The following is a 23,849-nucleotide window of genomic DNA, read 5'->3' on the forward strand; positions in this document are numbered from 1 at the left end:
ACTAGTTACTCTAGGATTTTTCAAAATATAAAAAATAAAAACAAAAAATACATGCATAGATGTTTCATCATATTAAACCCAAGGTCTTTTTATAAAATTCTTTCCATTAAGAGAATTAGTGTGCCTTTGATATTGACTTAAAAAATCAATTTATTTATTTATTTATTACTATTTAACTTATTTTTATTATTATTTATAAATTTCATTGTACTTTTTGCTATTATTCATAAATTTCATTATACTATTTCAGTTATTTTTTATCTTTTACAGTAATACTCTTATTTAATTATTATATATTTAGATTTACTTTAGTCAATGGATAGTGGATACAACGAGTCTACTCAAGATTGAATAGCGGGTGTCCACAAATTTTAGGTATACTCAAGACCAGGGTCTTTACATCCTCCACACAGAAATCGTTCTCATCTTACTCTCCTCACAAAGATACTATTCATTCAATTCCCACTAAGAAAATGGCGGAAGGAGCTTTGGTCGGCGTTGCTAAGGGAATCACAGAGAAAGCGAGCAACCTCTTAGCCCAAGAGATTGTACTGCTCTGGGGTGTCAAAGACGAGATCGAAAGGCTCAGCGACACAGTGTTGACAATCAGTGCTGTGATTGAGGACGCAGAGGAGGAGCAGCATCACAACAATCAAGTCAGAGTGTGGCTGAAAAGGCTGAACGATGCACTTCATGAAGCGGACGACTTGCTGGATGACATCTCCACAGAAGCTTTACGACGGGAAGTGATGACACGGAACAAGAAAGCGAAAGAGGTACGTATCTTCTTCTCCAAATCCAACCAGCTTGTATATGGCCTTAAAATGGGTCATAAGGTTAAGACAATGAGGGAGAGGCTAGATGCTATCAAAAACGATAAAGGGTTCCACTTGGATGAACGTACACAAGCAAGGAATTATGGGGTGAGAGAAACTCATTCTTTTGTTCGTACTGAAGAAATCATTGGGAGAGAAAATGATAAGAGAGAGATTATAAGAATTCTTTTGGATACCAACGTTGAAGAGAGTGTTTTGATCCTTCCCATACTCGGACTTGGAGGACTAGGAAAGACCGCATTAGCTCAACTTGTATTCAATGTTAAAGAAATCCAAAATCATTTTGAGCAAAAGCTTTGGGTGTGTGTCTCTAATGACTTTGAATTAAAAGTAATTGTTAAGAAAATTTTAGAGTGCACACAAAATATGAAACTAGAAGACCTTGGAATTAACGCATTGATTAATGATCTTAAGAAAGAAATTGATGGAAAGCGATACCTACTTGTGTTAGATGATGTATGGAACGAGGATCCTCAAAAATGGCTTAGCCTAAAAGATCTTTTAATGGGTGGAGCAAGAGGTTAATATTAGTGACTACACGCATTAAGAAAGTGGCAGAGATAACGAAAACTGTTCAACCATACATGTTAAAGGGTTTAGATAAAGAAAAGTCTTGGGGTTTATTTAAGCGGTTTGCATTTGCAAATGGACAAGATTTACAGAATCCTTACATTAAGGAAATTGGAATGGAAATCATTGCAAAGTGTAAAGGAGTCCCTCTTGCCATAAGGACACTAGGAAGTGTATTGTACTTTAAAAACCCAGAAAAAGAATGGTTGTCTTTTAAGAATGATGAACTTTCAAAAGTAGCTCAAAAAGAAAATGATATCCTACCATCACTTAAACTAAGTTATGATCATCTTCCGTCATATTTGAAGCAATGCTTTGCTTATTGTTGTTTATTTCCAAAGGATTACAAAATTCAGAAACCGACATTGATTAAAATGTGGATGGCGCAAGGATTCATTAGGTCTTCAAGTCAAAACCAATGCTTAGAAGATATTGGTCATGAGTATTTTATGGATTTACTTTGGAGATCATTCTTTCAAGAAGTTGAAGAAGATGGGAGTGGAAATATATTAAAATTCAAAATGCATGACCTCATGCATGATCTTGCAAAATCGGTAGCAGCATCTGATAATGCCACTTTTTATTCAAAAGAGGAAGACATTCAAGAGAAAACTCGCCACATATCATTTGATAGAACGTTTCTTTCATCATCAGGAATTCCAATCTCATTGTATAAAGCAAGTAGGATAAGGACATTTGTTTTGCTAAGTCAATCACAACATCCAAGATTGGGTGAGTCAACTTACAATGCAATTGTTTCAAGATTTACGTTCATACGCTTGCTGGATCTACATGATATGGGTATTAAAATAATTCAGAGTTCCATCGGGAAGTTGAGGCATTTAAGGTACCTCGATCTATCTTCTAATTCTATTAGAATGCTTCCTAATTCCATCACAAGATTGCATAATTTGCAAACACTGAGACTCTCTCAATGTCCAGTTAAAGAATTGCCTAAAGATATTAAAAAATTAGTCAACCTTAGGTATCTTGAGATTGATGAGTGTAGGCGTTTGACACATATGCCACGTGGACTAGGGCAGTTGACTAAGCTTCGGACATTGTCACAATTTGTGGTAGCTAAGAATAGTTGTTTACCCTTCAGGCACAATGGTGGATTGAAGGAACTCTATGGGCTAAACGAGCTGAGAGGAACTCTACAGATTAGGAGATTGGGACATGGGAAAGATGCTTTGTTAGAATCTAAGGATGCAAATATGAAAGAGAAACAACATCTTCAAGGCCTGATGTTGAGGTGGATAAAAGAAGACGTGGATGAGTCCAACGTTTGTTATGATGAAGAGTCACTTGAAGCCTTGTACCCACATTCAAATCTTCATGAATTGCATTTACTGCGATATGGGGGAGTGAAATTTCCAAGTGGGATTTCATCACTTTCAACTCTTGTAAACTTTTCCTTAAATAATTGTAACAAATGCCAACATCTTCCACCATTGGATCAATTTCATTCTCTCAAAAGTCTCTCTCTTGAATGGATGAATGATTTAGAGTACATATTAGAGAAAGATGACAACTGTGGGTTCTTTGATTCTTCATATCTCCCATCTCTAGAACAACTCCAAATTAAATATTGTCCTAATCTAAAAGGATGGTGGCAACGACAGAGTGATTCTGTTGAGGAGGCTGATAATCATTCACTACCTTCATTTCGTCGTCTTTCCAACTTAGTTATTTGGCATTGCCTTAAGCTGACATCCATGCCTCTATTTCCATATCTCAAAAAGCTGCACCTGGGCATGTGTAGCTTGAAGCCATTGGAGCAAACATTGAGGATGAATTTGACAAACATGGAAATTCTAGAGAGCCTAACATCAATAGCATCATCAACCTCTTTTTCTTCTACAATTGCTGATTCCTCGTTTATCCCTCTTTCCAAGTTAAAGTTTATGAAAATTGTGAATACGGAGGAAACTTTGCCCAAAGAGTTGATGTGCAATCTCATTTCTCTCCAAGATTTAAGTTGTGGTCCTCTCCCTCTCTCTCGACATCTCATTGCTCTTCGGCGTTTGATAATTAATGGTTCTAACGAGTTTGATATAATAAACAATGGAGATGAGATGGAATGGCATGGCCTTCAGAGGCTACACTACCTAAAGTTTTACAACATTCCAAATTTGGCCACTCTACCGGCGGGGATTCAACATCTCATGTCTTTACAAAGATTCAAGATTTATGATTGTCCAAGTTTATTGGCTATACCAGAGTGGATCGGTAACCTCACCTCTTTGCAATCGCTGAAAATTCGGGGTTGTCCCATCTTATTGGAAAGATGCAAGAAGGAAGCGGGTGAAGATTGGCCTAAGATTGCTCACATCCCACACTTGGATATATAGTCAGGTAGTTATCTAAGTCTTTATTTTATCCCAGTACTTTATAGAACATTAAAATTCCAATTTCTTCTACTTCACTAAATTTCCTGGTAATTAAATTTCAGATGAACCACCTACTCTGAGGATTTGGAGCTTAATCAAAGCTTTTGGGTGCTGCAATTGCTCAACTCAACAAGTCAACAAACTCATCGGTAGTATCTCGTTTCTTTTTTCCTCTATTTCTTCATTCTACAAAATTACATATTTGTATCTTGAACTGAGTCTGAGTTAACATAATAATTTTTGTATTTCATCCTGATTTTGTCAAGTAGCTTAGTTTTCATTAAAAACACTGCTTGATATTTAAATAATTTATTAATATTTAATTAAATGGAGAATGTTTATAAACCAAAGCACCCGAGGTTTCACTTGTAATTAACTGATATACATTGGGAATTCAATAACCAAAACATGATGGCATTGAATTGATACTCGTGAAATGTCTGTGGCTTTGGTGATTGAATTCTCATTATATATTTAAATCAATTATGATATGATATGAAGTGTTTTGTCATTGCTTGAGAATTGCCCTGATATTTTTTACATCCTAGGGTAGGAATGGGATCCATTTCAGCTGTAAGAAAACTTACGTATGCATATCACTTTTTTCCCCCTGTTCTTGATAGAAATCAAAATCCAAATCCTTTCATGTTCTCTCCAAGAAATAGAGCTTGATGAAAAGTAATTGGTTTCAACAAGTCAACAACTCAATGGTATTAGCGTATTCATTCTCTACGTCATTTCAGAACATATTATGAAACTAATAAATATGTGAATTTTCCTTTATCTATTTCCTATTTTATTAAACAAGTTATACCATGGTATCTGAAACTGAGTTGATTTGGTGAAGAATCTGGATGCTTTGATTTCTGGCTGTGTAAATAGGGTTAAAATTGGCACTTGGTGATATTAGGGTAATGTTTGTGGGGAGGATTAAATCTGGTGCATACATCTACAGTTTGTTGTGCAAGTATTCTATTGGTTCATTCCTTTTTATATATTTCAACTTGCAGTATCTACAAATAATGTGCAGTATCTGTGGTTATTCTAATTTTCTTGTTGTGCAGTATCTACAAATGATGATGACAACCACAACAAAAATTCACAAAAATTAAGTTGAGTTGCTAACAACTATTTTGTCAATAACAGAATAATATCTGCATTTCCTCCTTCTTTTGTTTAGTATCTTGTTATTCAAGAAGTTCACAATTTCAGGAGTGGATTTCACTTGGTTCTGCACTTGGAGTTGATTTCTCCTTTTAAAATCAATCAATCATCCTTAATTAAATGAAAATGTTCCTATATTTTATTGAAAAATCAAAGTACCATATTTTTCTAATTGTATAATTTTTTAGATTGCAGGTTGCCCCGGGCTAAGATCATAAGCTGATGTTAATGCTTAAAGTAGTACCCAAAGAAAGGAACTATTCATTTTCCTGATAGTTGCCTTTCAGTTATTGTATACTCCTACTGGTTAGATGTTACAAAGGTAATAAAATACAGGTGTTTAGTTCAAAAAATAAAGTGTTTTATTTTGCTTAAAGCACTATTGTTGTTGTGACAGGAAGGGTTAGGGGAGGAAGAGTTTTCTTTTTGGATTTGCTTCATAATATTCATTATAGTTTACTAGAAAACTAGATATATTGTGTTGATTACTGTTATTGTCAATACAGACTTAATATCAACTATTGTTTCTATAAGCATTAGCATCAGAACCAGATACATCATTTCATTTTGTAGCAGCAGACTTTGATCACGCTGATTTATATAGGCAGCTCTCCATAACAATTTTTGCCATCTCTTAAATTCTGTGACACTTTGATTAAGAGAAGAATTCAAATAATTTGAATAAAGTGGCTTGTGATGACCACATTAAATTTTAGAAAGCATGACCCTTGCATTAAAATATGATCTATGAAAAGTAATTTCAGTTTTCTTTGCGTGAATCATCCATGGAGGTAAGTCATATACAGTATCTTAAGTTCCTAACTTCCCCTTTAGAGACCCTTTTGTCATTTGACTTTTCCCTCTTCACGACCTGATTCTGATTGGATTTTCATAGTATCACCCTGGCTAGTACAGTTTAGCTTTACCTATTGAGGCGAATGGGCAACCAGATTTTTCCCATTTCTTTTGTCGGGGTCTGATAAGAAGGGCGTGGGGGAGAAAGAAAGAAAGAAAAATGCTTTCCAGTAGAGAATACAAAAATCCCAATTAATTCTTTCTTCAAATGAGGAATTAATTCTATGAATATCAGTCTAGCTCTATCTTAATTTTTCCCTTTCATCAGGTATGGTGAGTTTATCGGTAACTGGATTTTAGCAGAAGCTTGAGGAGTATTGAATACTGAAGCCGACTAGCTTAAGAGTGCATGTTTCTTCAAACCTAGCTGCTAATAAGATTATGCAGCAAACTATTAGAAAAGGAATGGTAACTATCTCATTTATTACCAAATTTAATATTTTCTCATAATTTAGGTTTCATTTTTTGGAAATTTTTTTGCAATATGGTTGGCATATTATTAGTTTCCTCTCTTGTTCTGTTTTTATTTTATTCTCAAATAGAGCGTTGGTAGGTTGTAATGAATGAACAGCATAGCTTGTTGTTAAAGCTGACTGCAGAGTACTCCCTGATTTCATAGATAGCTTAATTTCATGGTAAATGATTCTTGGACTTTTTACCACTGGTGACGTTTTTTTAGTCATAAATGTTATTTTTTGTGCTTCTCAAAGTATAACCTTTATTCCTACATAACAGTATTCTTAAAGCTTCTCATAGAGATCAATCACAAGAACTCTCAAGAGAAATATTTTAATCTGGACTAAAGATGCCATTAGTTACTACAACAGGTTTTGATATTATTACTTTCTCTATTTGTGCATATATTTCAATGAGAAAGCCATCCGATCTTGCTCTAACAGAAAATTGGTTGATATACAACTTACTAAGGAAAATAAGAGATTAGCATTGTCAGGAGCCATGTTCAACTGACTAACTGATTTGCAGGGAAAATACATGAATTTCCAACGAGATGGTCGTTAAGCCTTTCCATGGACAACGCTTGCTTGGTGAGTGCATTTAGTTCATTAGCATGGCATTTGCTTTCATCTTTGAACTCACCTTACATTTTTAAGGATGCTTGGCATACAAAATAATCCAGCTGCGGACAATTAGAGTTTTGACACCTATGACATATCATTTTAATCCAGCACCTTCTAGTCTCAATAACAGGAACTCATTAGTTTTCACAAGGCTTTAAATGGAATGCTAAATAATTACATGCGTACTGGCATTGATTGCCTACTCTTGAACTAAATTTTGCTGTCTTTATGAGTGGACTACTGGTATTGGCAGACCTACAGTTCCTTCTCTAGACTTTGTTGATCATTTAATTTTAGCTTGTAATTCTTCAGAGGGTTTCTATGATTACTGCTTGCATGGGTAGTGGTCTACTCTTTTAAAGTAATTTTTTATTAATTATTCAAAAAGAAAAAAAATGGCTAAATAATTATAGCTATCAAACAAAAGACAACAAATGAGTACTCTTCCTACTGTTTGGATCCTTCTCTCTTCATGTTGCTCATATTAATTTTCCAATTTGTTCATTTTCTTGGTAGTGGTTCTTGTATTGGTCAGTATCGGCATTGAGCACATGTTCCAGAAGTTTCATTCTATGAATCAAGTTATATGTGTCAACACTTTTCTGGACCGAAATTTGCTTTCGAGGCAAAGGTAAGGCCCTGTCTCAATTCATCTAAATCAAACTCCTAGTTTTCTACCTGACTCTTATTTGATATTTGTTCTTACTAGAAATTGTGAAATGTTCCCAGTATGTCAAATAAAATTGCTGCACAAATGACTACAAAGGTTTCCAACAACAATATTCTATGGTAGCAGCTTTTCAGAACCAATGAAAAATAGGCTTCTGAACTCCTATTTCACAACTGATTAACAAGTGGATTAGAGAGTTTTCAATTGATCATACTATCTGTGTTTTGTGTCTTAAAGATTTTTGGCTTGTAGTTATTGGAGATTTTATTGGTCCTCCTCAGTGGTTAGTTTCTCTCACATTTTGACATCAGTTTCTAAAATGGAATGTTTATCTTTGAAATTTTTGATTGGCTGATAAACGTGTGAAGCATGTTTTCTAGATATTGTGAGAAGAAGTTATTTTTGCTTAATGGTTAAAATTTAAGTATGGGTACTTGCACTCACTAACTTTAGGAAACAAAAGCTTCATATAAAATTCAGTTACAAAATTTGCATTATTATTTTCTTCACCCACAAGATTTTCAAAATATTTCTTAAGATAATCACCGTATAAATGTTTGGGTGAAGTTCCATCTTATTTTTTTTAGCATTGATTATGTGTTTGAATTCTTTCTTCTTCCATGAGAGTGAAAAATGCACCACATGTGCAATTAGCTAACCTTATTTGAATGCGTTCACTGTTAGGCACTGATCAACTCTCTCAACATGTTAATTGGAGTTAACACAGTTAAACAATTTCATTTTTCATTCATCCAATAATTTTCAACAAGATCATATGAAGTTTTTTCCTGACTAATGCTAGGTTACTCTCTTTTTTGCAGATTAGATGACAAGAGCAACAAATATCATCTCACAGCACTGTTGAAGTCCACAACCTTGGAGGACTTGTGCTTTTGTTCAGTAGAGTGGAAAATAAGGATAAGTGGATATAATAAAAGAACGACATCAATTTTTTTATTCGTATTTGGGTGGCTGTGTCTGCATAACTTGCAGTTTGTCTTATGACAGACTTCTGTGTCTTATGATAGCTTGTTGATGATGCAACTAGTTGCGTTGCAGCTAAAAGCCTAAAACCAAGAAGAGAATGTGGTTGAAGGAAGAAATTGAAGGCGTTCTTGTTTGTTCCAGTTAGTCGAAGACCTAACAACCATCAAGGGGAGCTGCCCTATTTCCAACTGGGAGGTATATTCTTAAGGAATTCAAGCACCAATGTCAAGTGTCAAAGTCAAATTTGAGTCGTATCTGACTTGGACTCCTTTTTTTGACTTGGGCTAGGACTCTATTCCTTTTTGGTTTGGTTTTTTAATGAAGTACAGGGTACTTTACTTGGTTTAGGATTTGAATAATTTTACTACTACACCTCGACTTGGGGTACTATATATGTGTGCTCTACATGAAATATCATCTCTGCCTTGACTCTTGTAAACTGAGAGAGTGAGAGTTCTTTGGGTGTATTTGGGGTTTGGGTTCTATGAGTGTCTATCACATTTGTAATCTTATTTTCTTAGTGAAACTTTCTTGACACCGCCCGTGGATGTAGGCCTAAGGCTGAACCACGTAAATCTTTGTCTTCTTGTGTGATTTTTCCTTCTATTTTTCTTTTTACATTCACAAAGACGCACGTAAATCTTAGACGTGTTTTATAGCTACCACATGTGGTAATTTAAGTCTTAATATTCTTAAGTTGTTTGGCAAAAAGAAATTTTAAAAAAAAAGGTTGTAACAAAAGAGGAATTCATGTAAAGGTTTTTTGTAAAATGAAATACCTTCTGATAGGCCACCAAACTTGATAATTTGCAAACGGTGGAACCACTCACTACAATATTTGCATAGTTATATAGTTCCAACTAAAGCAATTAAGCATACTTTTAGCCTTCAAAAAACACATATCTACCAGTGGTTAAACGTTCATCTTGGGTAGTTTTATCTTTTTATATAATTTTACCTTCACATATTCATCTATTTTAAATTAGATTTTTCTAAAAAAAACCTTTGATTTAGATATTCATCTTGTGCGGTTGTAACTTTACATATAATTTTGCATTTATATATTCATCTACTTTTAATTTAGATGTTTATAACTAAATAATGAAATCTATGAACAAGGTAATTAAAACAATCATATTTCTACTCTTCGGAAAGTCACCAATTTTTTCCTTCTCAAAAAATTCTTTTTACATTTCCTTGGAAATTCATTTAAATTATATTTTTTTGACATTCCACTAACCTAACCACTTCATACATTAAAAAAATAAAATTAAGCTCATTATTACTTCTGTTAAGATATTATGGGTGTCTTAATTGATTGAAACTAGACTAGAGAAATGTCTTTTATATTTTCTTGAAAATTCAGAAGAAAAAAAAAAAAACCTTTGGCATACCACTCACGTAATTACATCTATAACTATTTAAGAAATCCATGATATCTTTATTTTTTTTTTATTATTTTTTAGATAGAAGATAAAATTTCTACTCTATCCTAATTTAAGTGTAAATGTGAGTGAAACTCCCTTCTAGAGACTTGAACTCCGGCCCTTGCCCCCCACATCCCACAAACACTTATACCTGTAGAGTGACCATCGCACTAAGGGTGTGCAGTTGTAGAAATCCATGATATCTATTTCTTATTAATAACCATAAAAGTTACAGCTAGCAAGGGAACATACAAAGTAATAGAGAATAAATGAAGGAAGAAAAAAAGAAGTGAAATCAAACATCAATTAGTAACTGTTAAATGGCAAACAAAGAAATGGTCAAGAGAAGTAAAAAAATAAAATAAAGATGACCATATAGAGGACATTAAAAACTTTACGAAGCAATAAAACCAACCATTACATTCACTTAATTAAATCAATAATAAAAAATTAAATATAATTATACAAAATTTAAACTTAAAACTAATCAAACTCTAACTATAAAAATTATATTTCCTATCATAATTAAAAATGAGATGTTCTCCGATTATAATAGAAATTATATAAGAAATAAAGTAATCTCATTTTTTGACATTTCATTTAACCTTTTTTATATATATAATCTTCATACACTATGACCTTTAAAAATCTAATGAACAATTCTACCTCTCATTTAATGTCCATATTATGCAAATCATCAACCAATAAATATGTGATAAGGGTAAGAAACGTTATAGATGATATCATGAAAAATATGATAAAACTAATTTTTTTTAAAAGAAGTTTAGGGGCAAAAATAGTATTTTACCTAAAATATTATCACACGCAACGTGTGAGTCTGCGACTAGTTGATATTAAACTTCTGCTATGTCAATAGATCTCTTTTATTGATCACTCTCTCCTAGTAGTCATGTAGAAAGGTAATCTATCCCCCCTTTATTTTTGGTTATTTCATTGGCAAAAAAACTGGCAAGCTTGATTTTGTCTCTTTCCTTTTTTTCCCAAATTTCTTTGGATGGAGTATGCAATTCTAAGTATGTTTGTTGTTGTGAGCTATACAATGAGTTATTCATAATTTATCTCCCTTAGTTAAAGCGTCCATAAATTTTTTTTTTTTTGTGCATTTTGATGAATCCATGTTTATATATGTATTCAAGTTTCATGTAATGGAATTTTATGAATATACCAATTCAAAATATTTGTTATTTTTGTCTTTGTATGAGAGGAGTACTGGTATTGGCAAAGTTACAGTACCTTCTCTTTTGTAGACTTTGTTGATTATTAACACTTTAGCTTGGAATTCTTTAGAGGGTTTCGTTGCCACTTCCCTTTTGGGTGTGTGTAACTTGTATTAAAAAAAATCTTTAGAAATTGTAAAGTTTGTTTGTTGGGAAATGTTAATGGATGCATTTGTTAGTGAACCATTTTAGAAAAGTTTGTATGGAAAAAGAAAAAAAGCAATTAATGTTTTGTAGTTTTTTTTAAAAAAAAAAAATTTATTTCTTATAAAAGCAGTCTCAAAATTTTCTTAAAATAGTTTGTTAACAATTGCCATAAGGGTATCCATTAACATGACCCTTGTGTGTTTATTGAATGACCCATGTTAATGTCCCAATTATGCTCACTTTCTTAGTATTGGTCCTTACTTCAACGAGTCTTGGAATTGAGTGCATGAGTCCATAAGTTTCATTCTATGAATCAAGTTATATATGTAAACATTTTTTAGGAAAAAATTGGAATTCAAGGTAAAGGTAAGGCCCTGTCTCAATTTGTCCAAATGAATCTTCTATTTTTTGACATGAACTCTTATTTCATATTTGTTGTTCCTATAAATTCTGGAATGTTTCTAGTTTGATAAAATTGCTGCACAAATGAATACAAAAGCTTTCTCAAGACTTTATTCTGTGGGAGTAGTTTTTCTGAACCCATGGTAAAATACACTTCTTAGTCAAATAGATGTTGATGAAGTACTTTCAGGTCAAAAATGGGCTTTTGCCCTTTTTGCGAAAAAAAAAATCAGCATGTTGCCCAATTTCCCAAACAAATTAGGGAAATGCCCCTCTTTTGAAACTTGATTTTCTCAAAATCGAGTTAAGCCCAATAGCGACGTTTTAAGGAGCCTATGGTGACGTTTTTAAGGAGCTATAGCGGCGTTTTGTAACTCGAGCTCCATGAAGTTGAGTTATAGGTAAAAAAAGAAAAATAAAAACTTGCATGTAACTCGATTTCATGGAGGTCGAGTTACAAAACGCCGCTATAGCTCCTTAAAACGTCACTATAGGCTCCTTAAAACATCGCTATAGGGCTCCAAAAATGTTTTTTTTTTTTTTAACTCGATTTTGAGAAAATCGAGTTTCAAAAGAGGGGTATTTTCCTAATTAGTTTGGGAAATGGGGCATTTGCCCAATTTTTTTGTGCGAAATGGGCATTTGCCTATTTTCATCAGTACTTTCATATTTCCTTTTAAGATTTGGAATCATTCTCAATTGATTAACAAATGCATTCAAGAAAAGCTTCATTTTTTACCAACCAAGGAGTCGGGGATGGAGGCATATATTGACTAAGGAGGGCCATGGCCCCCCCAAATTTTTTATTAAAATACACACTAGTTTTAGCAATTTTGTTCAATAAAATTACATTTTACCCTCTTAACAATATAATGTTATAGGCACAAACTTATCTACAACAGTTTTACAAACTGTTAAGGTACAAATTCTTATTGGTTCACATTTGGGCCCACCACTTACATCACATTTTTACTCACCATATTAGCAATCTGTAAAAAAACACTCTAGGATTTTCCTCATTTAAAGGCCATTAAAAAATTCATAGATCTAAAATCTAAAATAAAATATATAAGCCCAAAAAAATTAGCACAATAACAAAAATGGTAAATTGCAAATTACATCCTTAAAGTTTGGGAATGATTGGATTTTACACCCTAAAGTTTCAGAATTTGAATTTTACCCCCTGAAGTTTGGTGATGCTTGGATTTTACACTATGACGTTTTTGAATTTGGATTTTACCCCTTATGTTCTAGGAGTGTTTGGATTTTACTCCATAAAGTTTTAGGATGTTTGGATTTTACACCCTTTGGGGGTGTAAAATCCAAACAACCCTAAACTTTAGAAAGTAAAATCCAAGTAATGAAATCTCAGGATATAAAATCTAAACACCCCAAACTTCAAGGGGTAAAATCCAAAGTCAAAAACTTTAGGGTGTAAAATTCAATCACTCCCAAACTTTAGGGGTGTAATTTGCAATTTATATAACACTCTCTTCCAAGTTTGTGAATTTATATAATGCTCAACATATACCTGTTTCTCCTTTCAATGCTTTTTAAAAAGATGGAGAATTTGTTTGAAAATTTAGTGTGGGTATTAAAGAAATATTTTGAAAATGTGTCTCGTTTGTTTTTGAATATTTAGGGTGTTTGATATTTCTACGTGGGTTGCTTGATGATTCTAAATGTCATTTAGTTTTTTTTTTGGTGGTAATTGTTTGTTTGTTTTATTTTTGCACCGAATTAACTGCATTGTACCGCTATGGTCAACCGAACTTGATGAAGACTGGTTCCTACCCTTCACATGTGAGGTGCAGCCAAGCATTAGGGGAAACCGCACCTGATAGGTGTGGTGCAAAATCTCCCCCCATAACTGGCCGCACCACACCGTGTACAAGACTACTCAGTTCCTATGTTTTAGGATATGACGAGTTCCTATGTTTTAAGATTTGTTGATAAAGCTATCTCATCTTTGGCTATTTATGTACATTGAATTCATTAATGAGAATTAAGTAGAAAATTAACCAAAGTTGTCTATTTCTTCCCTCAAGTTTAGGAGATTGGTCATCTTGAATTGACCATCTTTTTCATGCAGTAAATTATCCTTGTTCACAACATTAACTGATCAGAATCATCAGATTAGTTTTTTTTTTTTTTTTTAATGTCAAGATAAAGCTCTTGCCGAAGGGGGAGTGTGTTATGAACGGAATTAATAACTTTAACTTTCACTTTTTTTAAAAATATAGCAGCCTATTTTTTAAGACAAATAAACCATTAAAAATAAGCCAAATCAAACAAATATTTTAGTCATTTTAGGCGTTCTTCAAATTCAATTCCAGATTGCCACAAAATGAGTACAATCTTTTCGATAATTTAGTGTGCAACTATGCAGTCCGTTGCCTTCTTTTTCCCTTGTTGAAGGTTATGCCTATAAACAACTGAACCCTTTCCCATAAAATTGAGCATTGAATGGGATTTTATCACCCTTTAGTCCTTTAGATGAAACTCTCACATGCTTGGTACCAACCTTCTTAGCGTTCTTAATGGGAGAGAATCTATGCCTTTGGAAGCATAAGATTGACAATTTTGTATTTCAGCATTCAATGACTGCTAAACTCTCATCAATCTTCATACAACCATGCAGTTGATCAACTATACTATGTATCTCACCAACTTGTGGGGTGGACTTGTCCCCAGCTAAAAATTTACATGCCCTGTTTTTTACATGCACCAAACTGTACCCAGCAACAACTCTCACACCTCTCTCCTTCACCAACCTTCTCATCCTTGCAGCATCAACAAATGATCCACCCGATGCATACATGCTTGATGCAAGCAAATAACCTGATGAATTTAAAGGCTCCAACTCAAGAACACGAGAGATGGCTCCTGTGCCAAGCTTGCTGTTCCCATGGCTTTTACAAGCACTCAAAAGTGCCCCCCAAATACTTGCACCAGCATCAAAACCTTCAGGCATCTTCTTGATTAAATCAATTGCACTATCAAGTTGTCCTGCTCGACCCAACATGTCAACCATGCATGAGTAATGCTCCAATCCAGGCTCAACCCTGTGATCTTTAATCATTGAATTGAAAAAACCAAGCCCCTCTTCAATTAACCCACCATGACTACAAGCAGATAACACTGAAAGAGCTGTCACAGCATTTGGCTCCACTCCATGTTTTTTCATTTCAGTAATCAAAGTTAAGGCTTCATGTGCAAAGCCATTCATGCCATATGCTGCAATCATGGCACTCCATGAAAAAACATTCTTATCAGAAATCTGTTCAAAGGCTTTCCTTGAGTCTTCTATTGCCCCACACTTTGAGTACATCTCAACAATTGCAGTTGCAACTGCTACTTCTGCTTCCAAGCCTCTGTAAATTGAAATTCCATGAGCCCACATTGACCTTCTCAGTTCAGCTGAAGCTGAACAAGCCTCAAGAAGATTGATAATGGTAACCACATTGAGCTTCTCTTGTGCATAGATCATCTCTTGGAAAACAGCTATTGCCTCATCTGGCTTGCCACAATAGGTGAACCCCGCAATCATTGTGCTCCAAGAAACAACATCTCTTCTCTCCATCCCATCAAAAAGTTCCCATGCCAGCTCAATAAGATTGCATTTTCCATAAGCATCAATTAGAGAATTTAGCACCAATTCATTTGATTCATATCCCCACCGGATTATTACACAGTGGACTGACTTGCAGTGAAATGGCTGCACAAAAAACTTGCATGTCTGAAGAATATTGACTAGACTCACCTCATCTGCCTCAATTCCTTCCTTCACCATCGAATAAAACAATGACAAAGCTTCCAAATGCTTCTTATTTAGGACAAATCCAGATAATATAGAATTCCATGTGACATTGTTCCTTTGAGACATCTCATTGAAGGCTTTAAAGGCAGATTCGACATCATAGCACTTAGAATACATATCAATTAAAGAATTCCCAATATACACTTCAAAAACGAAACCTCTACTGATCACTAACCCGTGAACCATTCTTCCTATACTCAAGTCCCCTAAACTAGCACATGCTTTAAGGAGACTCACCATAGTTACACCATCTGGTTCAATGCCAACCTCAAAAACCATCTCTCTGTACACCTGCAAACCAAGCTGAGCTTCCTCATTTTGCACATAACCACTAATTATCACACTCCAAGAGATAACATCTTTTTCACACATTTCATCAAACATTTTCTGTGCATTCACCATGTCAGAATTAGCGTACAAACTCAGCAAAGAGTTCTGAACTGAAGGAATGGCCAAAAACCCACTTCGAAAGATGTAACCGTGTACTTGCAGTCCTTCAAGTTTAGCTCTAAGACTATGACATGCCTGTACTACAAGCACCAAGGTGGAAGTGTTTGGCTCAAACCCATCAACCCTTGCACTCATAAACCATAGCAACCCTTCTTGTAAATCTCCTTTCTGAAGATACCCATATATCATTATATTCCAAGAAACTGAATCCTTGTTCATGCAGTTAAAAATAGCTAATGCAGAACCCAAGTCTCCACATTTCATATAGAAGTCCATAGTGGAGTTACCAATTGAAGTGAACAATTCAAACCCCTGTTTAACCAAGCTTCCATGTATTGACTTTCCATGTCTGATGGAGAGGTTTGAACATGCTTTGAGAATGGGAGGGAAAGCTGATGGGTCTGTTAGTTGAATTCCAGCTTTTTTCATTTGGTTATAGTGGGAAAACACTTCTTCCCATTTCCCATCAGATGATGATTCCCTGATTCTTAATATCCAATCAGGGAGCTTTGAAAATAATCGAGTTGTTGGGAAGCGCATTGCAAAGAATCAAATGCAAGCACTTGTTTGAAAATGAGGTTTTCGGAGTACATGAGGAGGTAGTTTTACATTTTAAACATCACATTCAATGCTTCATATGCATACGAGCTATCACTCCCATAAGCTTGGAATGGATATGAATATCATACATACTGAAGCACATGGTCGGCGAAGTATAGGTAATTAGGTATGCCATTTTATGGACCCCACAAAAGTGATTCGAAACCCAGAAACTAGCTTGGATCAATTTATTTTAAGATTTTGACCTTTTTATAAGATGGCTGGGCTAACTGCACTGACTTTACTTCTTTTAAAGTACAGTCATGCATGTTCATCTTTGAACACGAGTAATGATAAGGACACAACTTTTTCAAAACTCCTAACATGGCCAATTGTGATTGGAAAAAATTACTTTCACTTAGGCCCATTATTAACATTCCTTATACTAAGCACCAATTACAATAGGAATATAGGATCATGTCAAGAGTTGTAAAAAATAATTTTTTATTTTTTATTTTTAAAGTTGTGTCCATGAACTTATTATTTGAACACAGCGTAAATGAAAGATCATAAAATAAAAAGGCTAGCATTAGCAACTTCTCCATGGGCAACGAGGCATTTTAAAATTCTTTTTCTTTGAAATTCAAACATTACACGTGTGTGGGGGTGAGTGAGAGAGAGGGACAAAATATAGTTATTGGCGGATGTCGCAAAATTGAAGATAATGGTTGTCAAACATAACATATCTAGACCAGTAAGAATTATACTTTGAAACGGCCAAATCCAGCCATGGCTTGTAGTTTCCATTGTAATGGATGACGGCAGCATTCTCTATCTCCGATTGGTTAAGGGCTGGGTCATAGCCAAGTCCCAAGACATGCCAACCCCGATCCAGTGGATACGTCAAGTTATAGAAAGTGATCAGTCCCGGTGGCAATGAGCCAAGTTTCCAAAGGGTCCTATCCTCATTCTGCAAAACAGTTTCACATCAGTTGCAAGCCTGAGTAGCAAGACAACATCAAAAGCTAGCATGAATGAAAAGGCATCAATGTTTGTTGGGCAAACTAGGAATAGGATAGATATCAGAATCTTTCATTAAAACAATTTCTGAAACAAGTGGTATGGACCAAAAGCTAGAAATAATCCTTCATAAGAACAGCCAAATGAAAATTGCAATCACTATCATCAGATTAAAACAATATTAAATAGTAGCATCCTCCATGAAGCAAATAGTGGAGTCATGGGGTTCACAATTGCAAAGAAAAGAATATTAAAACTAGAGAGGATGGGATTCAAAAGCCTTCAAAAGTTCCTTGGAACACACACAACCAATTGATTTAACAACACAGCGGATACAAGATGTTTAAAGCTCAAACATGCCCCTCTACAACCATCTTGACGACCCACAATCTAGTGATTACTCCCATGCTGATATGGCAGAGACACATATAATACTATCATCCAATGAGACTACATTCATGAAGTAAATAACATCTTCATTCAGCCCATCACATCCTACACCTAACGAACTATGTCATTTCCCTAAAAACTATGAAGTAATAACTACTAGGCGTTTTGCTGAAAGATACACCACTAGATACCAAAATGATTGCACACTTATGGTCACCATCACCATATATTTGTACAGATGACTTGCATAAATGTACTATCATAAAAGAAACGCATAAAATAAACAATTTATACAAAGTTAATAGATGGTAAGAACTTGAAAAGGGGTGAGGGAGTCTGGATTGGGAATGGAGAAAGAAGACAAATGAAGCCTTACCATATCTTGCCAACGATGATATATTCCAGTTATATTTCGCTTTTTCCACTCCTTCAAGTCAAAAATATTCATGCCAAATGCCCAACCACAAGCATTTGGATCAAAATTCTCAGAGATCTTTGGATTAGAGAAGTTGAGATACTTATCAAACCTATGGAAGCTTTCCTTGCATGTCTCCACTGCACCATTTACCATCCCTTGCAGATCAATGGACCAAAGAGGTGTGAGATCCTTCTGAACTACAATATCATCATCCAAAAATAGGATCTTGTCCAGCTTTGGGTAAACTTCAGGAAGGTAGAACCTTAGGTGATTCAACATGGACAAATATTTTGGGTTCCTGTATTTAAGATTGTCTTCCCCAGCAGATACAGTAGTAGGATGGTTTACTTTAAAATAATATTCTTTAGTTCTCGTAGACTCAAGTTGGCGTAGAACAGAACAGTATGAGGAATTCAGCCACTTGAAATCATCAATGTTTTCAACTTGGATTGTTGCCTTCATAGGAGGGTTGACAAGAAACCACATTCTCATTGCAGCAAAATTCAGTTTATCCGTGACTACATGAAAAACATGTTTTTCAGGTTCCTTTGCATGCAGCACAGTAGAATTGACAACCACCGATGTTGCTAGTACATTATCAGAAAAGATAGCATAGTGATAGAGAGAAGGATCTTCAAGCTTTTCTTTGTCAAGATCCTGTTTACTATAATAACCTTGTATATAATAATCTGCTGCAAGCTGCAGAGGAAGGCATTGCAATCGTTTAGGGATTGTTTTCGCAGCTAGCTGAATCAAGAAAGCAGTCTTCTTCCTCATTGCAGTTACTTTATCTTCAGTTGACTGAACCATGGCTCTAAACGTCCTTGCAACTATGTCGCAGTCATATAATTTGTCTTTTGCTCTAGAGAGAATGTGACCCATTGCTTTTGCTTGATCAAGGGCACTGGAATTGGAATAATGAAAAAAACTGCATGAAAACCAAGAGCGAGCAAGTATGCCTGGTTAACCAGGACAGAGGACAAAGAGCAGCAATACCTTGGGTGAAGCTCAGCATCAGAATGTGCTTCTCCAATAGCAATTTGACTTGCGTTGGAGTGTGCCATAAGAGCGCTGTAAAGCTCACTTTCATTCTTAGACTTGGCAATGCTTGCATATGCTTTGGCCATTATCATCTGGTCCTGCATAAGTTTGAGGATGGAATCTGAATGTGGATGAACAAAATCTCGCCTCCATATATTGTACTTTCTCTTGACAGTGGTGTCAAGGCTTTTAGATCTTTCAATTGCTGCTTGTGCCATCTGGTTGTCAGTTTCTTTATCTTGTTGAATTAGTTGTGCAGTTCGGAGATCCCTCCTTTCCTTCCGTGCTATCTAAAGGGCTAGGAACTGTTACAAATTGTAATCACTTGCACAAAACATATCTATGGAACACGAGTAGAAGCATTTGATAGTTCACCTGCCGCATGCGCTTCACTGGGCTCATTGATGAGTTGTAAAGATATGGGATTCTATCATCTTGATGCCCATCGCTATAATGCTCAGCACTCTCTCCAGATCTTATCCCAGATTGAAATGAATCAACCACTGTCTGAAAGGAATAGACAAGAAAATGGCATGTTGGTGTCTATAACTAGGAGATAATAATTCAATTATTGATGTCAGCCACTTAAACTAAACAAATGGAATTATTAAGGCAAGGAAAAAAAATTGATTGAAGATGAAGTTCAATATATAATCTATATGGTTCTCATAATTATTCAAACTATCTCAGCTTTGGTATGATTAAGTACTTCCACATGCATTATTGCTATCTGAAAAAGAATCAATGTTGAAATCAAATTGGAGTACCTCAGAACTTGCTGACTGGTCATGGTGAACATCCATAGGGTTTTCCCATACCCAGGAAGCAGATAGGTCCCTCATTTTCACCCTACTAATTCGAATAGCACCAGAAGTATCACTGTATGTCGCAATGATGTCAATATCCTGTATGAAATGTATAAAAATAAGCATCACTGCTATCCACTGAGAGAGGGGAAAAAACTCTATGAATTACCTGTTCATCTGGATAATTGTTGACTCCAGTAGCAGAAGCAGTATCTTGCACCTGCTTAGCAAAGATTTGCCCATACAGTCAACAAATGTAAAAAAATTTAAAAAGTAAAAAGTTTTTTACAGAGGTAATTATTCTAAAATCATAAAAGAGGATGAAGGTCCGCAGGTGTCAAAAAATCTGTATGGCTGTGGAAATGTAACAACACAAGTGGGTGCCAGCCACATGAATACTTTTCAGCCATACTACAGAGTCATATGTTCAGCCACATCATACACATCATGTTATCTTCCCCTACCTTTAAACAAATCCCTTAACCAATTCCTTCTCAAAACAGCTGCTGACAGTTGAAAAAAATTATAATTTTACTAGTTCTATTTTTGAGATCTCTTTCCTACAACTACTAAATACTTAGGGTCTGTTTGGTTGTCCGCTGGAATTAAATGGCTCCATTCATATCTGGTAAAGGCTCAAACAAACAAATGCAACAACGTAAATGAGGTAACTCAGGAATTGCAACTATCGCTATAAATGGCTTGAAGTGAGGTCATGGGTTTGTGTAAGGTGCTATAAAATTATGGATGGTATCATTTGAAACTCATGGGACAACCAAATAAGCCCTTACTATATATAAAAGCACCATTATGTTTCAGCATGGAATCATATTATAATCCAAGATATACAAGTTGAATTCTCATCTCATCTGGAACTAAGACAAACGTTCTCTAAGAAATTCTCAAACAAACAAATGTAACAACATAAGTGAGGTAACTCAAGAATAACAAGTGTCACTATAAATGGTTTGAAGTGTAGTCTTGGGTTCATCTTAGATGTTGTTAGGAGCTAAAAGGAACCAGAATCAGCCACCAAAGCTAAATTGCTGATTGGGAAACAGTGTGCCCTCATCAGCAATATAGTCACGTGATTGGGAGTCTAACTTGGTTCTTGGCATTCCTGAAGTGCCAATCCATGATGGTGCATCCAATGACTACCAAATTTTGTGGGGATCTCTAGTAACTAACCATCCACTTGGGGAAGGCTTTACTGACCAGGCATGAATTTTTGTAACTGTAACACATGCTTGGATTGATAAAAGCACATGTCTTGTAGTTAGCTAAAGAGTCAGTTAAATTCAGCACTTGCTTAATTAGTTGAATAGAATTAGTTAGGCTAGGCACATCTATCACATGCTAATATTCCAAAACCTTTTGCACATGTGTTATTAGCTAACCAATGAGAATTAAACATACAAATGTATAGAAGTCTTTTGTAAAGTAATAAAGGACATAATCCACAAGCTGATGCCTTTTCTGCTCCTTTCTCTCTAAAATTTTCTCACTCTCTTATTCTCTCTTTTATCATGGACGAGGTAGCACTCCCTTGAAGCAATCACTTATTCCTGAATTTTTTCCACTCCCTCATCATTCCTTAAGTCCATTTCCAAACCCCAACTCCCATACAACACTAGCACTACCCGGAACCCTAAGTAACCCTAAAGACCAACACAAACACTTAAACCCCCAAACACCCACTCAACACACCAGGAACACCTAACCTAGCCAGTATCCTATTATTAAAAAAATTATGGATGGTGTTATTTGAAATTCATGGGACAGCAAAACAAGCCCTCAATATTTAGAAATATACCCAATTGTTTCAACATGAAATATTGTTATAATCTCAGATATGTACGTTGAAATCTCTTCTCATCTAAAACTAAGAAAAATGTTTTCTAAGAATTTCCAATAACTATAGTTCCTTCAACCGCTTTCATACTTACCTAAGTTACTAAAATTACAGATGGGGAAGTTAAGGTTTCAGGTTTCACCTACAGAACAACCCACCCCAATACCTCCCCATCTTTGCTTTACTTGTTTTCTAGAGTTTCCAAGCCCCATCCTCTAGAAAATTTACAAGCACATCTTATATTTAGAAGGCTAACAAGTGTTGATAGATTACACTAAATAGTCAACAATACAATTATGTAAAATTTATGGGAATAAGGTTATAAGAAACCTTGCCCAAATGGCATCACTAACAAGTGTGTAAAAAGTACACTAGTGTGCATTTTGCAAATGCAGAAAAATGCAAGTTTTTTGGGCTCTTTGAGCTTATTTTGGCAAGCCCACACCAAAAAGAAACCCCTTTTCCCTCTCCTTTCTTATAGTACTTTCAACAAATATGCAAACAGAAAAGCTCATCCAAACACACTCTAAATAGTTAATGATACAATGATGTATGCAATATTGACAATGAAGCTAAAAGCTTTTAATGCCAAGATATGAAACACCATAGTTTAACTCTATAGCAATCCATAAATCATAGAAGTAAGAACCAAGAAGAATTGAGATTGAAACCTTGCCCGCAAGGCATCGTTCGCAGTAATACAAGGGCCGAAACTCATTGAATTCTCTTCGACTGAAACGAATAACAAAAATTCAAATTACAAAAACCAAGAACACCACCAATCATATAAAGAAACTAACAAAATCAATTTAAAAAAAAAAACCCAAACAAATAAAAAGAAAGTAAATTTATAGTGTGCCACTTACAATGGTGAAGGGTTTGATACATTTGCTTTTACAAAAGCTAAATTGCACAGCATCTGCAACAATAATAGAGAGTTTAACAACTAATCAATCCACTAATGGTTAATGGGTCTGATCAAAATTGTGATTTTGAAGTTGAAGACAGTGATATTGATCCAAATTAAGCATAATCAATGGCGTGAAAACCCCAGAAAATGAAGAAGGAAAATGCAAACGAATTCACAGTGTGAACATGGAGATCTAACAAAGTGGTGGTAGAGTTGAAATTTCAATTCAATACAGTGTTTGTAATCGTAGAAGCGGAAAAACCAAAGTGAAATAAAGGGTAAAAATGAAATCTTGAAAATGGGAAAAAGAAGAAAAGAAAAGAAAAGATTAGAAAGACGATTGATTTACCAGTGAGATGAAGATGAGAATTTGAAGAAAATGAAAGCTTGGGAATGGTTTTTCACCAGCTTCCATTAGATACACAGAGGGAGAGAGAGAGAGAGAGTGTTTATGTATGAATTGCGTTTGGCCTTTTGGCTTCTGGTTCTTCTTCGTGTTGGTCTTTCTTCTTCGTGTGGGTGTTGCTAAAGTGCGCGGTACGAGCGCATTTAGTTAGTAAAAACACAGAAAATTACACAATATTTGGAGAGTACCATCCACCACATATGTATATTCTTCTTACCCAGTGTCTAGTTGCACTGAGCCATTGTAATGGTAACATTAGACCTTTAATAATGGTGACACATGTCAAATGCATGGGTTTGATATAACTGGTCACGGAACATGATATTGGACCCAAGCCAAATTTCATTATGAATTTAATTGGTTAGATACGTTGTTATATTTAATAAGTATGAGAACACATTTATTTATTCCTCCTAAAAAAAAAAGAA

At 35.0% G+C, this 23,849-nt stretch overlaps 2 protein-coding genes and 1 pseudogene across 5 annotated transcripts; 1 reads left to right on the forward strand and 2 right to left on the reverse strand.

The window, feature by feature from the left end:
• The first annotated feature begins 350 nt into the window (after window positions 1-350).
• On the forward strand, window positions 351-9,115 carry LOC142642520 (putative disease resistance protein RGA3; annotated as a pseudogene).
• A 4,976-nt stretch (window positions 9,116-14,091) lies between these two features.
• Window positions 14,092-16,615, reverse strand: LOC142644600 (pentatricopeptide repeat-containing protein At2g17210). The gene has a single exon (XM_075819179.1). It carries the CDS (start codon window positions 16,576-16,578, stop codon window positions 14,359-14,361), a length of 2,220 nt encoding a protein of 739 aa, XP_075675294.1. The 5' UTR covers window positions 16,579-16,615; the 3' UTR covers window positions 14,092-14,358.
• Window positions 16,616-17,196: 581 nt separating this feature from the next.
• On the reverse strand, window positions 17,197-23,614 carry LOC142643431 (putative galacturonosyltransferase 3). 4 transcript variants are annotated; one of them, XM_075818057.1, is made up of 9 exons: window positions 23,365-23,614; window positions 22,972-23,024; window positions 22,777-22,837; window positions 20,423-20,473; window positions 20,215-20,326; window positions 19,823-19,954; window positions 19,403-19,737; window positions 18,365-19,310; window positions 17,197-17,548 (listed from the first exon to the last, which is right to left on the reverse strand). In XM_075818057.1, exons 2-9 carry the CDS (start codon window positions 22,991-22,993, stop codon window positions 17,273-17,275), a joined length of 1,935 nt encoding a protein of 644 aa, XP_075674172.1. In that variant the 5' UTR covers window positions 22,994-23,024; window positions 23,365-23,614; the 3' UTR covers window positions 17,197-17,272. The 4 variants fall into 4 exon arrangements, with proteins under 4 accessions (XP_075674172.1, XP_075674169.1, XP_075674171.1 ...); XM_075818054.1 differs by having other exon boundaries at window positions 20,215-20,352; XM_075818056.1 differs by having other exon boundaries at window positions 20,215-20,352; window positions 22,782-22,837; window positions 23,365-23,613.
• Window positions 23,615-23,849: the final 235 nt, after the last annotated feature.

The sequence above is a fragment of the Castanea sativa genome, chromosome 7 (genome assembly GCF_040712315.1).
Source record: "Castanea sativa cultivar Marrone di Chiusa Pesio chromosome 7, ASM4071231v1".
In the NCBI taxonomy this organism is placed as follows: Eukaryota; Viridiplantae; Streptophyta; class Magnoliopsida; order Fagales; family Fagaceae; genus Castanea; species Castanea sativa.